The 21,017-nt window shown below is 34.3% G+C and overlaps 1 protein-coding gene across 1 annotated transcript in view; it reads left to right on the forward strand.

Moving 5' to 3' along the window:
* The window catches only part of LOC132305013 (uncharacterized), a 37,669-nt gene extending 19,008 nt beyond the window's left edge, over positions 1 to 18,661 (forward strand). The window contains exons 2-3 of the mRNA XM_059802698.1: positions 17,073 to 17,425; positions 17,483 to 18,661. Of these exons, the coding sequence (XP_059658681.1) occupies positions 17,073 to 17,425; positions 17,483 to 18,661 (1,532 nt within the window). The remainder of the gene's footprint in view (positions 1 to 17,072; positions 17,426 to 17,482) is intronic.
* Positions 18,662 to 21,017: the final 2,356 nt, after the last annotated feature.

Consider the following 21,017-nt stretch of genomic DNA (forward strand, 5'->3'; position numbering starts at 1 on the left):
GATTTTCTATGGTCATTCTATATTTTGGTTGAATTCTGAAGGTAATTAGGTAATTATACTAAAATTTGGGGTCAATGTGCAAATACATAACCAACTAACCGGTTATATTGAACTATCTAACCGGATAGACGACCTACCCGTATAAACATGCATTTGCCGAACCAATTGATCAGTTAGATGATTCATCTAACCGGTTACTTGTAATACCCCTAAATTTTTCAAGCTTTATTTATTTATTTTATTTCATTTTATTTGTCTCTGTGGCTATTTAAATTGTTTGTACATTTATTTCAGGGTTTTATTTGTTTGTCATTTAAATGTTATTTATTTAGTGTTTATTTTATTTTATTTTTATTTACTTGGCTATTTGAATTGCTTGTGGAGTGTTTATTTATTTGTTATTTAAATGTTAATTATTTAGTAGAACTTCTTTAGGTAGTGTAAATTTTCATTGATGTTATTTTATTTTATTTTTTTTGGTTAATTGTAAGGATGGGCAGATATATATATATATATATATATATATATATATATATATATATATATATTAAAGTGTTATATATATATATCAACTATAATAATGTGTTATATATATATATAAACAAATAAATATATATATGAATATATACGTGTATATATATAAAGGTATACATGCACACATTAATGTTAAGGTAATCTTTATGATATTTTTTTTAAATTTATTATTTGTATTATTAAATTATTAACTTTTAATGACAGACGTGTCATTACTTTTGTTATTATTTTTGTTTTTTAGTTGCTAAGTTTAGTGGGTCTATAGAGTTTGGGTTATATTATACTTAGGATAGTTATTATATACTCCCTCTGTCCCAAAATAGTTGGGATGTATTGGGATTCCAACTTTATATTGAAGTGTAGTTGACAATGAGTGAAATTCTATTTTTAACCTTGAAATGTGCTAAACAACTAAAACAAGTAAATGGAAAAGGGGTAGTTTGGGAATGTGATGAAAAAAAGTACATTTAATTTTGGAAAGGGGCATGTATTTTGGGACATCTCAAAAAGGAAAGATAGACATATATTTTGGGACGGAGGGAGTATATATATATATATATATATATATATCACGCAATGGTACTGTAGATCTGGGTATTGAAAGAGGCACGAAAGAGAAGGAAAAAATAAAGAGAAAGGGAGAAAGAGAAGAAAGAGAGAAAGAGGAAGAAAGAGAGAGAAGACGGAAAAGGGTGGTGAGGCCGGACCAAGAGGTACAGGAGGAGGTTGTTGTGGACAATATTTAGAATAGCAGAGGTAGATGACAGTGACCAAAAGCCGCCAGCATCAAGGGAAATCGGAGAAGAAAGACATAGAGTTTCAACCTAAAAATTTAAAGGCAAGTCTTCGTTCTATTTATCCTCCTTGTTCCAGTGTACGATTCATCCAGAAAATGATTTAGGGAGTTAATTATAGATTAATTTAATTATATTCATGTTGAGCATTGAGGATAACAATGCAAAAATAGCAGATATGTACATATATAAACATGAGTATAGTATGAGGTTTATGAGTATAGGTGCTGAAATCTTATGGCTGGGTGTTTTAGATACATATAACAAGTGTATATATATATGTTGCTGGTTGTTAATTTGCTATGATAAATAAGTTATATATATATATGGCAACCATGTGGGTGCCGAATTCTTATGGCTAGGTGTGTTATATATATATATATATATATATATATATATATATATATATATAGTAAGTGTGTGTGTGTATATATATATATACGTTTTTTGTTGTTATATATATATATGTAGCAGCCAAGTGGGTGCCGAATTCTTAATGCTAGCTGTGTTATATATATATATATATACAGTAAGTGTATCTATATATATATATATATATATATATATATATATATATATATGTTTTTGGTTGTTATTTTGCTAAGATAAATAGGATATATATATATTGCAACCAAGTGGGTGCCGAATTTCTTAAGGTTGGATGTGTTATTGTATTACCCCTAATTTTAAAAGGATAGTTTCAGGATTTATTTAATTATTTTATTGCATTTTAAATTGATTATTTGATTACATGGCTAATTGTTAAATGTTTAATTGAATAATTTGTTTAAATTAATTATGTGTTTAAATTGTTTATTTTAATTAATTATTTGTTAAATATTTTGTGCTAATTTGAAATTAATAATTATATGTTTATTTTATTTTTATTTAAAAATGATATGGTTTTGGATAGAGTAATGGACCAATCAAATGGGTCACATGAACTACTTGGATAAGAAGCCTAAATGGGTATGGATATGACCCATGGCTATTAATTTGTATATATATTGATATTGATATATATATATATATATATATATATATATCTGATTAACCATATATCATTAATAATAATGATAATCATAATACTAATATATATATATTAGTATATATGTATATATGTGTATAGTTAATAATATAATTATTATATTTTTCCTTTTCTTTTCTTTTAAGTCAGAATTGGGTTGGGATTAGGATTAGAGTATTATATATCTATGAAGTATAAGTCTACAACCGATTACAAACCTTATTCATGCAGACATATAGAGAGAGTTTTAGAGAGAAAAAGAGGGAGACGACCAGAGAGGAAGAAATAAGAGGAAGGAGGTGACTGGAGAAGAGGAATGAAGGCACAAACAGTTGCCGGAGTTAAGGAGGAAGAATAGAGATTTTACAGAGGATTGTGTATTTGATTTTCAATTTGAAAATCATAAGGCAAGTCTCTTTTCTATCTCTTTCCCTTTGGATCTGTAATCTTTACATCTTATGCTAGATTTTGGGGACTCAAATAGAGAATTAAATGGATTTAAATTGAGGTTTTATGAATTGGGTAAACTGTTATACATATTTTATATATACATGCTTATACTTGCTTGATTTCTCAAATTAATGCATGATTCTTTGTTTTAATTGTTGGGGCTTGTATATTTTTGTCATAAATAATATTGGTGATGATATGGGACTTAGATACAATGATTTGGGACCCGAACAGAGGAGTTGCAGGTCTAAAACAGAAGTTGCAATGTAGCAGACAACACGTTTCGGTCGACCGATAGAGTGTATCGGTCGACTGACGTGGGTCTTTTGGCCGACCAATCGTAGGGTATCGGTCGGTCGAAACTTCCTGTTAAGGCAGCATATTTTTGTTGTTTGTTTTTTATTTGTTTTAACATTGTAAGTGGTATTTGGCTTTTGGTTAAGTTCTTATTGGCTAGTTGTATTGTTACATATTGGTAAAAATTATATCATATATTATATTAATTTGTTGATATATATTTTATCCTAAAATTATTATAACCAATAGGACAATAACGTGTAACGTGTTATTTGAATAATTAATATAACCACTTTTGGACACTATGTTAATAGTTTGACAGTGATATTTAAATTAATACATTGTGTAACGTAGTATTTATTTTAATACACGTAATTATATTAATGAATGATTTATTTAATTATTAAAGTTGTAAATCATTTTGGGATAATGTTATATCTCTTTAATTAATTTCATATTATTAATTATATGAACTGATGTCCTTGTGATCTATAAACATGATCTATGGCTGTGGTATTTATTATATCTTTGATTTATATATTGTGGATGAGATTAAATGGTTGTATGGTATATATATATATATATATATATATATATATATATATGAGAGCCATAATATGTGCTTGAGGTCTTGGGATCTATGGTTAGGTATAAGGCGTATATTGCTGAATTTGGATGGGTAGCTAGAGTAAGGAGATGTGTGTACCCTGGTAGAAGGGGGACTCTGGATCACCTCGTGTGCGATCTTTCCAAGAGATACCGACTACACAGTTGAGACCGCCCTATAGTTGAGTTTGGCTAGGGATGTTTTGATTATCGATTCTCTGATTAGGTCGTAGTAGAGAGGACTTGTTCGTGGGCCTAACCCACTATTATTTTTCAGGTGTTCGTCAATTCCAGACTTAGAAGTTGTTCGTGCTTATCAGAGACATTTCCTATTCATTCTTCCGATTCTACGTAGGATTTTTCTTTATGTTTCAGTCTTTTATTTCAGATGGGTTTTATTAGGGGTCCACATTATAAATTCCTGAGTCCACCTGTCTGCTGACGCGCACGGCTCCTATGTGGAGAAATGAAACTCGCAAACAAAGGTATCCTTGGCAGGACTAAATGATCGTAACCACATGGAACCCTAGTTTGTCTCTACACGGTCCCGCCCCACATTAATAATCTCATATAACTCCTGCCCATCAGAAGTCCCACGGGACAACCTAACATCAAGTTCTTGCATATGAAATGCTAAGGAAGAAAACCCATACGATAATGCCTCAACATAGAAGCCTCATCAAGTAGAGACAATGCATCCCAGGACAGTGTGTCCTATCCTGCCTAAAGAAAGAAACTTGCCAAGCGATAACCTAAACCTTCCATCTCAAGGAATAACAACACATTACTAAGCAACTGCTTCTACAACCCTTAAGGCGACACGACCAAAACTTATATGTTATAAATCTAGCAACGAAACCAACACATAAGGACTCAACTGCTCATAGGACATACATTATCATCTAGTGAAACAATCTATGAATACACACATAGTCATACAAATACATCATTGTCTCATTACATATTGGTTATAACCGGTACAACATTACAAAAAGAAATCCATACTAAGCATTATGAACCGTATCCTACCCCACGGGCTCACACACTAACCATCACCATCATACTATCCAATCTAAAATCCCAATACTGAACTCGTCCACTGCCCTGGCACTGATAAACCCGTCACCACATAAAACCCACAGGTAGCCCCCGTCATAACAAGAACAATAGTACACAAGCATCTCCTATCACACGCATAACTAATGGGTATCCCCTATCATCAACACAAAACCTCACAGGTAACCTCGGTTATAACACAAGACTTCACATGTATCCCCTCTTACAACTCAGAACCTCATAGGTAACCCCCGTGACAAAACAAGACTCCACAGGTATCCCTTGTTATAACACACAACTTCATAGTTAACCCCCGTTATGACATAAGACTCACAAGTCTCCCTCGTTATAACACAACACATACGACTTACCGGTAGCCCCCGTCATAATGCACACGACTCACAGGTATCCCTCGTTACGACACAGTCATAGGTAACCCCTAGTTACATAACACCGTCACCGGTAACCCCCGTTACATAACACCATCATAGGTAACACCCCTATTATAATAAGAATTAACAATAGGTAGTGCCTTAACTCATATGTGGACAGTCCCTCTTTATGTACCCCAGTTGACCATATCGAAAACAAACCCCCAAAGTAGGTCTATCAAGAAGACACTTTACCTTATGCTGTCCTGGCTGCTTGTAATGATATCACCCTACATTCGTCCTAAAAGACCCTGAAGACACACCAACAATAGGAGTAACATATTCCGTCGACTACTCCTGAGAACACGTCAAAACATTTCCGTGCCTCCCCCTTCCCTGACTCTTGGAAGAAGAAACTACACTCATACCTTGAACCAGAGAACACCTAATACCACTTTTTTTTTTTGGCCTATGTCTCTACCATAAGTGCTCTCATCACTGCTTTCGAATAACTCTTCAATCCCAAAAGTGTTACCCTTAGACTAATAGAATGATTTAGGCCATACACAAATTGCCAAGTCATTTCCTTCTCGTTCCCTAACACATCCATAGCAAAACGTGACAGAGAAGTGAACTTACTTTCGTACTTCATCACTAACATGTCACCTTGCTCAAGGCTATTAAACTCCATTCTCAATTCTCGCTTCTTAGTCTTTGGGAAATACTTATCGAAGAAATGATTCTTAAAAGTATCCCAACTCATGCTTTCAATGTCATGAGTACTATCTACAGTCTTTCACCATACTACTGCGTCACTAGCAAACTTATACGTAACTAAGGTGATCCTTAACCGATCTTCAGGCACTATTATTACCAAAAATGTTTCTCAACCTGCTCTAACCAATCGTCTGTAACCAATGGGTCTGGACCACCCTCAAATGCTACTTTCATGAGCTTATTAAATTGAATGAGGTATTAAAGCTTCTGTTTGACCCCCGTCTCCTATAGCTGAATAACTGGTTATTGTAATGACCCAATCATTTTCATTCTTTTCCTTTTCTCAGATTTTCACGGATATTTTTTTCTGTTGATCTTTTCCTTTCTGAGTTTGGTTTCTTGTCACATAGTGTCATCTCGAGTGCTCGAAAATGGTTTCTGAGACTCTTTCGTGTGGATTGACAACTTTCTTTGAGGATCGAGTCATTTCCATATTTTCACTTTTCGAACACTATGCACTATTTCATCCTTTTCCCTATTTTGTCTTTTTCCCGTTTGTTACTTTTTGGCGTAACCATACTTCTTGTGTTCGGAGTTGGTTTTTGACTTAACATATCTTCATCTTGAGTAGTTTTCATGAAATACGTATCTTTACTTTTGCAATAAACTACTTTGGTTGCTCCCGGTGTCCATAGGGGCATGGATGCAAAGTTCTTTAGGAACTTTTTCTTTTCTTGGGGTGTTTTTCATAAATATCTTTTGAAGATATTTTATTTTATCTAAGAAAATATCTTTTTTCATTCTGGGGCAGTTTCGCAGTTTTCACTTTTTGTAGGGGTCATTGTGCAATTAATGAAAGTTATTACAAAATGCCTCGTTTTGAGCCTGGATCCTCGTACGGGATTCATTTTCACTTTTCATCGAGTCATGGACTCTTGGAATTTCCTTCTAGTTGTTTTTCTCCAGTTTCAGGGTTTCTGGCCCCGATTGCCGCCAAACTTGTTTGGGGCATAATTTTCTGCACGGGACTCGGTTTTTGACGTCGTTTCTTCTGTTGTTCTTATTTTCTAATTTTAAATCTTTTTCATTTACAGAGTTTTGTTGTTTGGGCGCGTCTGCTCAAATTTTACTTTTCCGGACTCGGGGGGGCCCCGTTGGGGGCACTTTTAGGGTTTTTCTATAAATAGTGGACTTAAAGAAGAAAAAGCTGATTTTCCCTTCTTCTTCCTCTCTTGGCAGGTAGCCATAGGAGACCATGGGGCTGCCACCTTCTTTCTCCTCTTTTGGATCACTTTTCCTTGGTGAAAAGTCTTCGGCCTTAACATTTATTGTTCCCATTGCCGTGCTCTATCTTTCCCCCTTATTAGAATCCGTTTTTGGCCATTTCTTGAGTTCGGGTTTGAAGTCAAGTTGTGATTTTGATGGGGCTTCCTTGGGGTTTATGTTCACGGCGTTGTCCCCGACAAAACCTAGAAGTCTCGTCGGATTCGGAGCACATTCATTTTGGTGGGGATTTGAGATTTCATCTCAAATGGAGGTAGGGGATGTTTTATGATTATTTGTGTATTGTATTATATATTTACCATGATTATACAACCTATATGTATGCCTTGTATCAAATCTAGAAAGTTAGTAATATTTAATTCTTTGTATAAGATTTAAATTTCATGATGATGTATAACTTGGATTTGAATTGTGGCATGCTAGAAAGTTTACTTTTAATATGTTTGTTAACATATATTAAATTGGGATTTATTGAATAAGAATTGCACATTTTATTTAATATTTATCTTTTGTGAAAGATTAAATCCCATGGCCGTACCTTGCATGAAATTGACATGTGATATGCTTTTAAATTAAGTATTGGCATGTTGTTTAACATACTTTAATTTGAGAGCATTTGGTTAAGTATGAAAATCTAGAGATTTTAATTAATAGGATTAATTAAAATCTATTTAAGAGTTCTATTGGCCAAATTGAAATTTTGAATGAATATATGTAATGACCATGATTTGTCCTTTAACATATATTAAATTGAGGCCATTTGGAAATGATATGAAATCTAGAGAGTTTAATTATTTTGACTTAATTTTATTCTATCTTTTTATCCATGGATTAAATCATGTTTTAGAAGTTGCTTCTATATGGAGATCATAGATTTGGACTTGTTGAGTAATCATTTGATTGTGTTTTAAGCATTGTTGCTAAATTTATATTCATGAGAACTTGTTTCCAATATTGAATATATGATTGACTTGTGTAAGGAATTGTACACTTTGTGTTGACATTATGTATGTCATTTTAGAATTGAAACTTAAGGCATGGATTGTGTGGTTTCAACCAACTTGTGCATGGAAGGTAATTTTCGTGCATTATATAAATTATGTATAAGTTGTGAACTTATTTGGATTATTTTGGAATCTTAGGACATTGTTGTTACATGTGACATGGCTAGAGTTTGGCTCTAGTACGGGAGGTATGAGTTATCCCTATTTGATAGTGCACACTAGGGTAATCTTCCCAGTGGGTTAGTGCCCGGAATAACCATTTTGTTCTCGGCAAAAATCCGAGACGTGATGTCCAAGTCTTCCACTATTTGTTTTCGCATTCAATTCCAAGTTGACAATCATGTTTAATTGTGACTTATGGTTTTGGCTATTGGCGAATTGATGTTGTTAAGTACATCCATACTAAATTGTTATATTTAGTTGTTTTTACACTTTTAGATTTCAAGTTGATAACTTTGAGAATCTATGTCTTGATGTGTGGTATTAGAATTCTAATTGTACTAAATAGTTATATTTAGTTGCTTTCGTACTCGTAGATTTCAATTTGATAACTTTGAGAATCTATATCTAGTTGTTTTGTATAGCATGCTTCTATGTTGGTTAAATTGCATAGATGTTGTGATTTGTGATTTATTGTTCAAATGTGACTTAAGAATGGTCCTATAGATTCATTTGGAACATAGACGTTAGGTGGCATGACCCATTTTGGTTATTCTAACATTTTAGATTTCAAGTTGATGACATTGAGAATTTATATCTTGTTGCCTTGCATAACATATTCTTATGTTATTGGAATTACATGAATGATGTGATTGATGCTAGAAATGATCTAGGGTAGCTTAGGATGCTCCCTGAGTTTCATATTGACATAGACATTAGGTGGCATGAACCTTTTAACATCTTTCACCTTAAGGTGATAAATTTGTAAAACGTAGGTCGATGCATGCTCATTTCCTACGAGTAGCTTTATATTGCTCATCCTAAAGTTACTGGGGCATATATCAGGTACAGGGATCAAGATTGGGATTCACATTATGCTTGGATGGTTTAAGGACTTGAAGGGTTAAGTTCTTGTGTAGGTTGGCTTGAAATGCCAATTTTAGCTTTTTATGTCAAAATGTGTATATTTGATCCTAAACATGTAAAGTGTACCTAAGTATACTTGTTTCAATGTATTTGATATGTATGACATGAGGCCAAGGGCCACAAGCCTTTAAATTAAAGTGTATGTATTTAAACTTCAAGTTTTGCCTTTGAAATGTAACTTTTCAAACTTTGGTTGGTTGGCATGTCAAATTTTGTAAGTGTTATGTAATGAGGCCATGGGCCATTGTAACATATCTCAATATGTAAATTTCACTTGTTGGCATGCTTATATAGCTTAAAATCTTATGTTTTAAACCAATTTCATGTTGGGGTTTGAGGCATGGGTGAAGTCTCAACAATTCTTGCTTATAACAGGAGTTTCAGCACCATTTCAAGGAGTTTTGGTCGACCGAAACTCCAATTCGGTCGACCGATGGCCTATTCCGGCCTACCGAACCATGAAACCTTCAAAAAATCAATTTTCCAGTAGCTCTCTATGAGTTTCGGTCGACCGAAACTCACCCTACCTCTATTTCAGTCGACCGAAATAGCCTAAGTTTGCCCAGCTTCTTAGTCTTGTTTCAGCATTGTTGTTCCAACTTCAAACAGTCATATCTCCTTCATTTCTAACCCAAATAGGGTGATTCTTGAGCCTAAATTCATATATTTTGAGTCATATTTCCAATGGTACCAATGCCATTCTTAGATTCCAATCACAGTGGGAGTTATTCATATTTTAGTGAGGTAGGGTCAGTTTTCACTTAAACTGGGAAAGGGTATTTTGTGGGATTCTTGTCCAATGTTCTTGGAACCTCTTGGAATGTTGTGAAATGACTAGATTAGGTTGTATTCACCTTGTTTGACTTTTTTAGAGTCAAGTTTCTCCTTTTGTTTGTCAATTGACCATTTTACCCTTGGTTAATAGATTTTGGCCCTTTTTAACTTTTGTTTCCGCTTTTATTTCCCTTGAGTTCGTGACTTCATGGAAGGTCACATTGGTGTCTTAGGGATGATTTATATCTCTATAGGCTTTGGTTTCATCTTTTGCTTCCGCATTTCGGATCCGTTATCGGATCAACTTCCGGTTCATCACTGACGCACCGGGTGTAAAAATCCGGGTCGTTACAGTTATGGTACCACTTATGGAACAACGGCATGTGCCAAATCCTGAGAAACTAACGTAGTTCTCATCAACAAAGCATCATCCGTTGGCACTTATGGATTAGCATCCACGTCTCCAACTTAACACTATCCCAACGGAACCCCATCCTATAGGAACTGCTCATCACCTACTCGCCCTTTAACCCCACCCAGATCCATCTCTTTACATAGTCCTTAAGCATGGTACTACAAAAGCAACTACACGATCAATAACAATGATACATAAAATAGCTCAATCCGCAATCTAGGATACTTACACTACTTGTTCAATAAGAACCAAAACATGTATAGACCCAAAAATTGTCAAGTCATGCCTTCGTACTCTACTACACAATATCATTATAAACATCTACCCCATCAACAACGAAATATGCTCGCCATACATGAAATAACTCACTAATGAATAAGTGACCACAACGTATACCTAGACATATAACCACATCCCAAAACAAAATCATATCTATTGTGCTCAAATAAATATTATCATATCATATATTATATGCTTGCATAACAAGCTTCCATCAATGATAAACACTTAACAATTAGGCACGTAGTTAATCAAACATGCTTTAGAAATTTAATTATTTCATTGATCGGATAATCAATTGAACATAACATTTAACAGCTAGCAGTTAAGCATACTTTCATAATCAATAAATAATAGTTCAATAGATAACAAACACGGAGACATTTACTAAACATGGCCATGAAATAAACATAATAGTATTTAAACACATAAGTAATTAATGCTACCAAATCAACTCCAGTCCCACTTAGGTCAACCCTGCCTATTGTCCTTAGGTTTTCAAACTTTAAGCTTTGGTACCAAATCTATAACGACCCAAACCCGGGGATTCGGATTGCTAACCAAGTCCTTACCCGAGGTCACATAAGGGTACTATGGTTATTTCATATCATTATAGTAGTTCTAGAGTCATAAGGGTATACTAGTCATTTACTGTGGTCAAATAATTGTTTAGAACCCAAAAAGGCAAAATAGTCATTTAGTATGTTCATTATAGCTTCTAAACTCAACAGGGGTAAAACTGACATTTTCTATGGTCATTCCATACTTTGGTCGAAGCCTGGGGGTAATAAGGTAATTAGATTGAAAGCTAAGTCAAAGTGCAAAAACATGACCAACTAACCAATTATATTAAACTATCTAACCGGTTAGATGACTTAGCCTAATAAACATGCATTCTGTCCAACCAATTGATCAGTTAGATGATTCATCTAACTGGTTACAATGTTCATCTAACCGGTACTTGAATCCATCTAACTGATTACTTAGCTTGGCCAGTGAACTTGTAGATTTGGAAATTTTCCCCTTAGACCAACTAACCAGTTAGATGGGATCAACTAACTCGTTAGATGGGATCATCTAACCAATTTCTTAGCTTACGCTAGAAAAAAATAAATTCTAGAATTTTCTCAAAAACATTTATAACCCTTTCCAAACAAGTCTAACATGTTAAATAGCCTGTATAAGAAATCATACACATAATTTCATCAAAGAAACATTATACAAACATTAAAAGAAACATTTATACATCATTTGAAGATCAAAATCATACAAATTGGTGTTGTCTGGTACTTAGTTACAAAAGTGTGATAAGTTGTGGCCAAGTTTAAATTTATAGAATGCCACTACCACTACTAACTATTAATGTAGCTCGAGCAAGTAGGGATCGTCCCAAGAAAAAGGAAGCATATTCTTGTGGGAACAATACTGGATTAGTAAGTCGAATGATCAAAAGATAGTTTGTTGGTTAAATTAGACTACAATTTAAACTAAATAAATGTAATGTAAAACAACTAAAACAATATGAGGTGTAGAGAATATGAGAAAGGAGTCATGGGTTATAGAGTTCACTATTAAGCTTTACCTTCCTAGACATTCAATATTTGATGGGTTAGGGGGATTGCGTGTTATAAATGAAAGTGCATGCCATTAATTGAATTGTCAAGCAAGGATGGCCAAGTAAGCATACATTGTCTAGTTAATCTAGTGAATAGCACAACATATCAAATTAAGCCATTACTCCTTCTATAAATCCACAATTAATGTACACTCATTAAATTAGAGAAATATACTACTTGTATTCATAAGCATGGAATATCAAACAACAAGCATGGATTGTCCACCTATCTAAGAAAGTAAGGCAATTACACTACAACTAAGCTAGTGAGATGAAAATTAAACTAATTAAAGTAAGAAGGTGGCACAATTTATCAAGAAATAAGTATGAACCATCAAACAAACCACAAGAGTAATCTATTCAAGCACTATGTCTTGACCATCACTAGATTCATAATATTAACACAAATAAACATGCATCAATGTCACAAAATCTAGAGATATCATACATGAACATTCATTCTAGCATACATAGACATATGGATAGAATTAAATGATCATTTGGAAGTATTAAACTATACAAATCATTGTAGAAGCAAGATTTATATATATATATATATATATATATATACGATGTCAAGACAAGAATTACAATACAAATCCCCATTAATTACAAAACATCAAAGTTTATGAGGCATGCTTAGGGCTATCTCTAGCCCAAAAGAATGGTTTAGCCACTCATTGATGTTATCATCCAACCCTCAAGGGCTATCTCTATGGTAGAAATCATCATCCTCTCCTTGTGTTCATGGTAGAAACCCTAGATGAGTGGAAGAACTTTTCCAAATGGTGTACTTCTTTCTTTAATCTCTAGCCTCTTGTCAAAACCTAATCAACCTCTTTACTCAAAATAGCCAAAATCCTTATATAGGTAGCTCAATTGTCACACCCAATGGTTAGACCTCGTGCATTAAGACCTCCAAATGATTGTACCATGAGCACACCTTTTATTTGATTGGAACTCTGTTTTTCACGCACTTGAGGTAATTCGATTGATCACAAGGTTGCTTGGATAGATCGAACTATGGTGGTGCACTTTTTGGATAAGGACAAGGCTGAGATATTTTTGGGATATTTTTGGGAAAAGGACAAAAGTGGTAGGTGAGAATAAGATTAAAAATGTTCAATCGATCGAAAGAAAAGTTGGATCGATCGAAAGGGAAATTTTCATAAAGATAGTGACAAAAGGCTCAATCCATCATGGCACTTTGCTCTTTTCTTTCACTAGGCTTGAGATTGTTTCTTTTAATGCTCTAATTTAGCTGAATTGACTTATTTTGAGAATAAGTGTCTGAAAAGAGAAATAACATGAAATTAGACTAAAATAAAAAAATAAGATAGAATAAGGTCCTAAAACATTCAAGCTTAAGGGGTTTAAATTCGCACTTTTCAGTGCTTATCACACCCCCAAACTTAAATATTGCTAGTCTCTAGCAATGAACTACGAAGAAAATAAAGAAATGAACAACTAAACAATTAAGGACTAGAAAGCAATAAATGGATAACGCTATTTTCGTAGGGAACACGATTACATTTAGCACACATAACAAGCCTTTTAAACCCTAGGTTACCCCTAGTGGATGAGTGAAGTCTCGTAAAGGTTTCCAAAAATGATACCCACAAACATTAAGCTCTTTCTCACTAAAGAGGCACCAATATTCCAAACAAGCATTGGGAGAAAACTACCTCAAATATGCAATTTTTCAATCATTTCCAAGCAATCTCCCAAAATTTCAACATCAAGCAAGTAAGTTTGGTCCTCCATACATCAAGACAATGATCATGCAAATCAAAACAACTCTAGAATCCTTTTTAAGTGAACCGGCATTAAATATGTTACTATCTAAGCCAACTAAAGAAATGATCACATCTGGCCTCAAACTAGCACACAAATCTAGTACCGATCATCAAGACAAAGAATGAACCTTTTATTAAAGCTTTATTCAACTAGGTGCGCTTATTCTTTTCACTCGAATATATATATTTTTTTCTATCCCTAAGGACCAAAGATGGAAACATAGTGCAATGTGTTAATCTATTAAGCTTTCTAGCGATCTATGAGATCGAGCGTTAAATTAATGACTCCCAAACCGAACGGCTTTAGGGCATTAGGTGTTTAAACACCCCTAAGGACTTACAAGCTCAAATAAACTAGGCTACAAATCAAAATAACCTCCATCTAATCATTTTCCTCTTCTCACCTTTTGGGAGAAGTCCTCATTTTTTTATTTGCTTTTTGCAAACTTGCTTTTTTTTTTCAAGTTATTAACCTAGAGTTTGGACCCTCCACCTTTCAGCGCGAGAAATTCAGTGCTTGATGAGGCTAGAATCTTGGCTACTTAGTAAAATGGGGTTGTTATCTACCTTTATAAAAAATGAAAGCTTTCAATGCACTACTAGCTCAATTGGAATGTAACTAAATCAATAATCAACAAAGCATGTACCCCACAAATGAATGCTAGTGTACGCCTATGCTAGTGTAGAATTCTAGAGTGAATCTCTTAATAATCACAAAATCAAGATGATGTGGACCACAAGTGCAAGCATGATATCAATGTTTCAAAAAATTTACTCCTAAATGGCATCAATAAAATATACAAGGAGTATTGGACTCTCAAGTCAAGCAATTTTTAAATTATAAGGAATATAGTCCTCAAAAGATCAAAATTATAGCTAGACATGGACCAATCATAAAAACCTCAAATACATAAGTCATACTCAAAATCTTGAATTGAGTGCAAAGAACATACATTACCCCCAAACTTAAATAACACAATGTCCTCAATGTGCAAAGAGAACAAAAGAAATAGGAAAGAGTATACCAGTGTAGCTATGGCAATGAATGGTCGAGACACAAGTATCCAAAGTGGGTGGTATAACCCCCCAAACTTAGGATTAACTATGGTCCTGAAAAGATGGCGCTAGAATAAAAACTCATCAAATAACAAATGGGATAATAATGGTGCATAGTGGGCATGCAAGTGTAAGTGGGAAAGTAAATGAAAAAGAGAGAGAGAGAGAGTACGTAAAGATGGTCCTGAAAAAGTATGGCTAGCACTCTCTCACTGAAGGCACTGGAATGCACCTGATAGCGAAGTCAATCATAAACAAATATATCAATATAAAAACCTGACATCAAAAATATATAAAAATAAAAATAGTATAAGATACATCACAGTGATCAGACAACAAATTGGCCGCAAAAATGGAATAACAGTATCAAAGTATTAGAGTATAAGAGCACAAGTATAAACATTGCGTAGCCACAGACAAGTGGGGGAAACTGCCCCCACTAAACTTTTAATTTTTTTTTTTTTTTTTGAATTTTATAGGGAAAGATTTTATGGTTTGACGGTGCACATATATATATATACTATATATATAATATCAGAAGCTCGTTCACAGTTTTACACTTTCCCACAAAATATAATATTTTTTCTACTTTCCCAAAATATTATATTCTACTTTCCCAAACAATATGATATTTTTTTTGACTTTTTCAAAATATAATATTCTTTCCCACTTTTTCCAAAAAATACAAGATATTATCGCATTTTTAACTTTACCATAAGCAAATGCGTTGTTTCCATCGCATTTTCAATTTTTCATTCTTCAATATTTTTCTTTCCACGAGTCTTCAACATTTCACAAATTCACAATCCAAAAAAAGCAAGCGGAGCAAGCATACCACTTTACCAATAGACAGAGACTCGGTAAGTCATACTATTTTTTTTATCATCTAAATTTACGATTATTATTTGATATTATAATTTTAATTAGAAAAATTATTAGTTATTTCTATCAAAACTATTTTAGGGCTTATTCTCTCAAAATTTAGTTTGTGTAATTGTGTTACTAATTATTATTCTATAAATAAGACTTAAGATTTTTTTTTTTTTATTTGCAAGCTTGCAGCCTAAATCAATGAAATCACATATTCACTTACTCTATCAAATTTTTTGATTGATTGGATTATATGGTTTTAACTTCTAAGGTTAGTTATCTTCATATCTTTGCTTTTTATTTTATTTTTAATATGAATGAATTTTTATTATGAGTAGATTGATAGACATGGTAGTTATTACTTATTAAGAATGTTTGTTAACATGAAATTTTTTGGAATGAAATTGGTTATCAATTATCTTGTAATTTTATTTTTAGTTTTTTTTACATATGTGTTATATAATATATTAGAACAGTAAGATTTAAGTAACTATGTTATTTTCTTTTTCATATTTTATTCTTCATTCACTGAATATGATTGTTTTTTTAGTATATTTATTTTATTATTTGAATGAACTCAATTTTGAAATAGCAATGAATACTCTGAAAAGATATCACAAAGGAATACAAGACTTACTATCCCCTGAACCTTGAGAAAGAAATGATGACAACCCAAAAAAAAGTCGTATGGAAATTGACTTACCAAATCTTCCTTCAAATTAACCTCAAGAAAGAAATGATGACAACCCAAAAAAAAGTCGTATGGAAATTGACTTACTAAATCTTCCTTCAGATCTTGGGTTATGAACTAGGATTACAGATTACAATCCCAATATTCAAGACCAAATTCGTAGAGCATATATACTTAAGGGTCCTTGTCAACCTCGGAAACATAAATTTCCACAAAAGAAATTTGGACAAGCATCAACGTTAAGACGATTTAATCCTGATTGGTTTAATGATTATTCTAATTGGTTAGAATACAGCATTTCAAAAGATGCATTATTTTGTTTATATTGCTATCTTTTAAGCATAATATAGGAGAACAATTAGGTGGTGACTCTTTTGTTAGTGAAGGATTTTTAAATTGGAAGAAGAAAGACAGACTTCAAATTCATGTTGGAGGGCCAAATAGTGCCCACAACCAAGCTTGGAATCAATATGAAGCTTTAAAGAATCAAAATCAACACATTCAAACAATAATTGTCAAGCAATCAGACCAGACTCGAATTGATTATCGAAAGCGTTTGACTGCATCAATTGATTGCATTCGGTACTTGTTAGAACAAGGGCTTGCATTTCGTGGTCATGATGAATCTGAGCATTCAAGTAATCAAGGAAATTTCTTCCAGCTTTTAAAGTTTCTTGCTAATCATAATGAGGATGTTAAATCAGTAGCATTAAAGAATGCTCCTGAAAATCTTAAGTTAACCTCACTTGATATTTAAAAGGATATTGTGAATGTTGTTGCCATTGAAACTATTAACGTTATTAGTAGTGATATTGGAGATGAACTATTTTCTATCATGATTGATGAATCTCGTGACATATCAACAAAAGAACAAATGGCTGTTGTATTTCGTTATATGGATATGGATGGTAATGTAATTGAACATTTTATAGTTGTGGAACATGTTACAAGTACCACTGCTCTTTCACTTAAGATGGCAATTGATGAACTATTTTGTAAGCATGAACTGAGTATAACTAGATTGCGCGGGCAAGGATATGATGGAGCTAGTAATATGCAAGGTGAATTTAATGGTCTTAAAACACTAATTTTAAAGGAAAATAAATGTGCTTTTTATGTCCATTGTTTTGCTCATCAACTACAGTTGGCTCTTGTGAAAGTTGCAAAAAGTCATGTTGATGTCACTACTTTTTTTAGCTATGTTGCTAATGTTGTCAATGTTGTTGGGGCTTCATGTAAACGTCGTGATATTCTTCATGAAAAACAAGCTACCATGGTTATTGAAGCACTCAATAATGGTGAAATTGAAAGTGGACGGGGTCTTAATCAGAATACCATTTTGAAGCGTGCTAGTGATACACGTTGGGGCTCTCACTATGATACTTTAATCAGCTTGATTTCCATGTTCTCATCTGTTATTGATGTGCTTGAGATAATTATAGATGATGGATCATATGTTGAACAGAGATCTGAAGCAAAAATTTTATTGACACTCATGCAATCATTCGGTTTTGTCTTTACTCTCCATTTAATGAGGGTTGTATTAGGAGTTACAAATGAATTGTCAAAGGCGCTGCAAAAGAAAAATCAAGACATTGTAAATGCTATGTCCTTGATTAAAGTATACAAGAAAGAACTTCAAATGATGAGAGAGAATGGTTGGGATTCTTTACTCGATCAAGTTTCTTCTTTTTGTGAAAAATATGGTATTGAAGTTCCCAACATGAATGATACACTTGTAACTCCAGGGCGATCACGACGTAAAGCTAATGAAATCACCAATTTGCATTACTATCATGTGCAATTGTTCTATGCTGTGTTGGACATGCAACTTCAAGAGCTGAATAGTCGTTTCAGTGAGTCAAACACTGAGTTGCTTATTTGTATATCGTGTTTGTGTCCAGATGATTCATTTGCTTCTTTTGACAAAGAAAACTAATCCAACTTGCTGAATTTTATCCGAGAGATTTTGCTCCGTTAGACCTCCTGAAACTTGGTGATCAACTTAACACTTATATTATTGATATGTGTTCTAACAAGGAGTTTTCAAATTTAAAAGGAATTGGTGATCTTGCCCGAAGAATGGTTAAAACAAAAAGAGACAAGGCTTATCCATTAGTTTACTTGCTTTTGAAATTGGCATAGATTTTGCCAATTGCTACTGCCATAGTGGAGAGGGCTTTTTCTGCCATGAATATTTTGAAAACTCGATTGCGTAATCGAATGGAAGACCAATGGATGAATGATATGATGGTTGTGTATAGTGAGAGAGACATATTTAGTACTGTTGACAATGATATTATTTTTTAAAGCTTTCAGAATATGAAAAATCATCGAGGGCAGTTGTGAATGTACTGAATAGAAATATTATGAATCAATGTTTTAGTCTTTACATATATTATTTTGGTTCAAATTATATATATATATATATATATATATATATATATATATATATATAATTGCTACTAAAAATTGCCCCCACTGAAGGAAATTCCTGGCTACGCCACTGAGTATATATATAAAATAAAGAGAGAGAGGGGTCAAGCAGATGAAGACAGTCTGGCATGGCGTAAACCTCGGATATATCTAGAAATGTCCTGCAGCGCTGTCATAACATCCGTGCGGAGAGTGGTCACATCTGCTCGGAGGGAGACGACTGCATCCTCTAATGTCCAGATACGCTCCCCTAAGCTGTGTGTCTAAGCCTGAGTGTCTGGAATGACTAGATCATCCCGACGTGCAAATCTGGAGTCATCAGGAGGCTGATGCTTGTCCTAACTCTGCGAATGATGGCTCTGCTTCGGAGAGTGATGTGGTGACCCTACTGGAGGTTCTTGCTCCAGGTCAACATCTATATGAGCTCTCTCCGCCGCCGGTGCCTCTGCTGCTGCTGCCTCATCTTTAGCCTCCAGATCCTCCGCCGCCTGAGCTGCTTCTACCTCCAGACTCTTGATAAGAGCATTATAGCTCTTATTCTAGTCTTTCTTCCTGTAGTGGCATGCCCCAGTCTCAATGTCCTCCTCCGAGTCAAATAGATAGTGCTAGTCCCAGAGGAGCTGTGTAATCAAATGGGCATAGGGGAGGAAGTTGGGCCACTTCGGGTTATTCTTGTTAATAAAATCTACATACAGCTTCATCATGACACTCCAATAGAGTGCAGGGACTGAAAACCAATGCCTTATAAAGATGGCATATAAAGCCGCTAAGAAATCTGCCCACCTCTAGATCTTGTGCCCAGCCATAAAATCATTTTGGTATAAAACCGAATCAAAGAACCACATGCTGTCAAGCAAGTAGGTCCGAGTGGCATAAGTATCGGCGGCAGTAGTGGTGCCATGAAGGGCTGTGGCCATATCTGTAAATAAAGGCTGTAAAATCGGATAATTAATGCCCAGAGGGCAGGCATGTGGGCATTGAGAGGCTATCGCTAATGTCTCGACAGTAATACAGATGAGATGCCCATCAATGGTAGTTTGCAACTCGGTCAAGTTACTCGGAGCTAGCCGGAGGTTCTGGTAAAATAGCCGAACAAGCCTCGAGTAAACTAGATTGGCAACTGGTGCCAAAATATGAGAAAGATGGTGACGGTATATCTCATCATATGACCACTTGGTCGTGATCGACCATGTAAAGGAATCCTCATCAAATATGGACTCATGCGCCACTGAAAGGTGCGCATACCTCCGAGTTACCTTGTCTTGGGTAATGTCAGGCTGTACCGGTGGTGGCACTGGAGCAGGTGAAGTAGGTGGCTTGGGCTCACCACCCTGAGATGATGAAGAAGATGAGGAAGAGGAGTAATTCTCGAACTGAGCAGGAGTTGGCTCCTTAGGCTCCTCTATCCACCGTCGCACTCGGCGGTTATAGGTCCGGTTAGCCATGGTCTTGAACCTAGTCATGGCCTACAAAAAGAAAGAACACTTGCAATTGTAGTTAGTAATAGGAAATAATATATGAGATACATAATTGAAAGCATAAAAGATAGAAGCATGCTTGTTAGATTAAGATGGACAAAACGATGCTCAAAATGTAGCAAATATCACGATACATAAATCCATAAATCTATCTATGCAAATGGTCATGCAAGCCAAGTATAAACATTGAATGATCAAATAATGTGAAACATGCTAGACATGACTAGTATGGAATGCAACTAATGTGGAAAACAGAGGCATTGGGCATAAATATAATAGCATGGACACAATAGAGGTATAGGGGCATCAATTATGCAAAATAGTGAAGTTCGAACGATCATGAAAAAATGTGATTGATCCAAGTTGGATCGATCGAGGCAC

Source organism: Cornus florida, unplaced genomic scaffold (assembly GCF_030987335.1).
Source record: "Cornus florida cultivar Cherokee Brave unplaced genomic scaffold, ASM3098733v1 CherokeeBrave_3.0.0_Hap2_Chr04, whole genome shotgun sequence".
NCBI lineage: Eukaryota > Viridiplantae > Streptophyta > Magnoliopsida > Cornales > Cornaceae > Cornus > Cornus florida.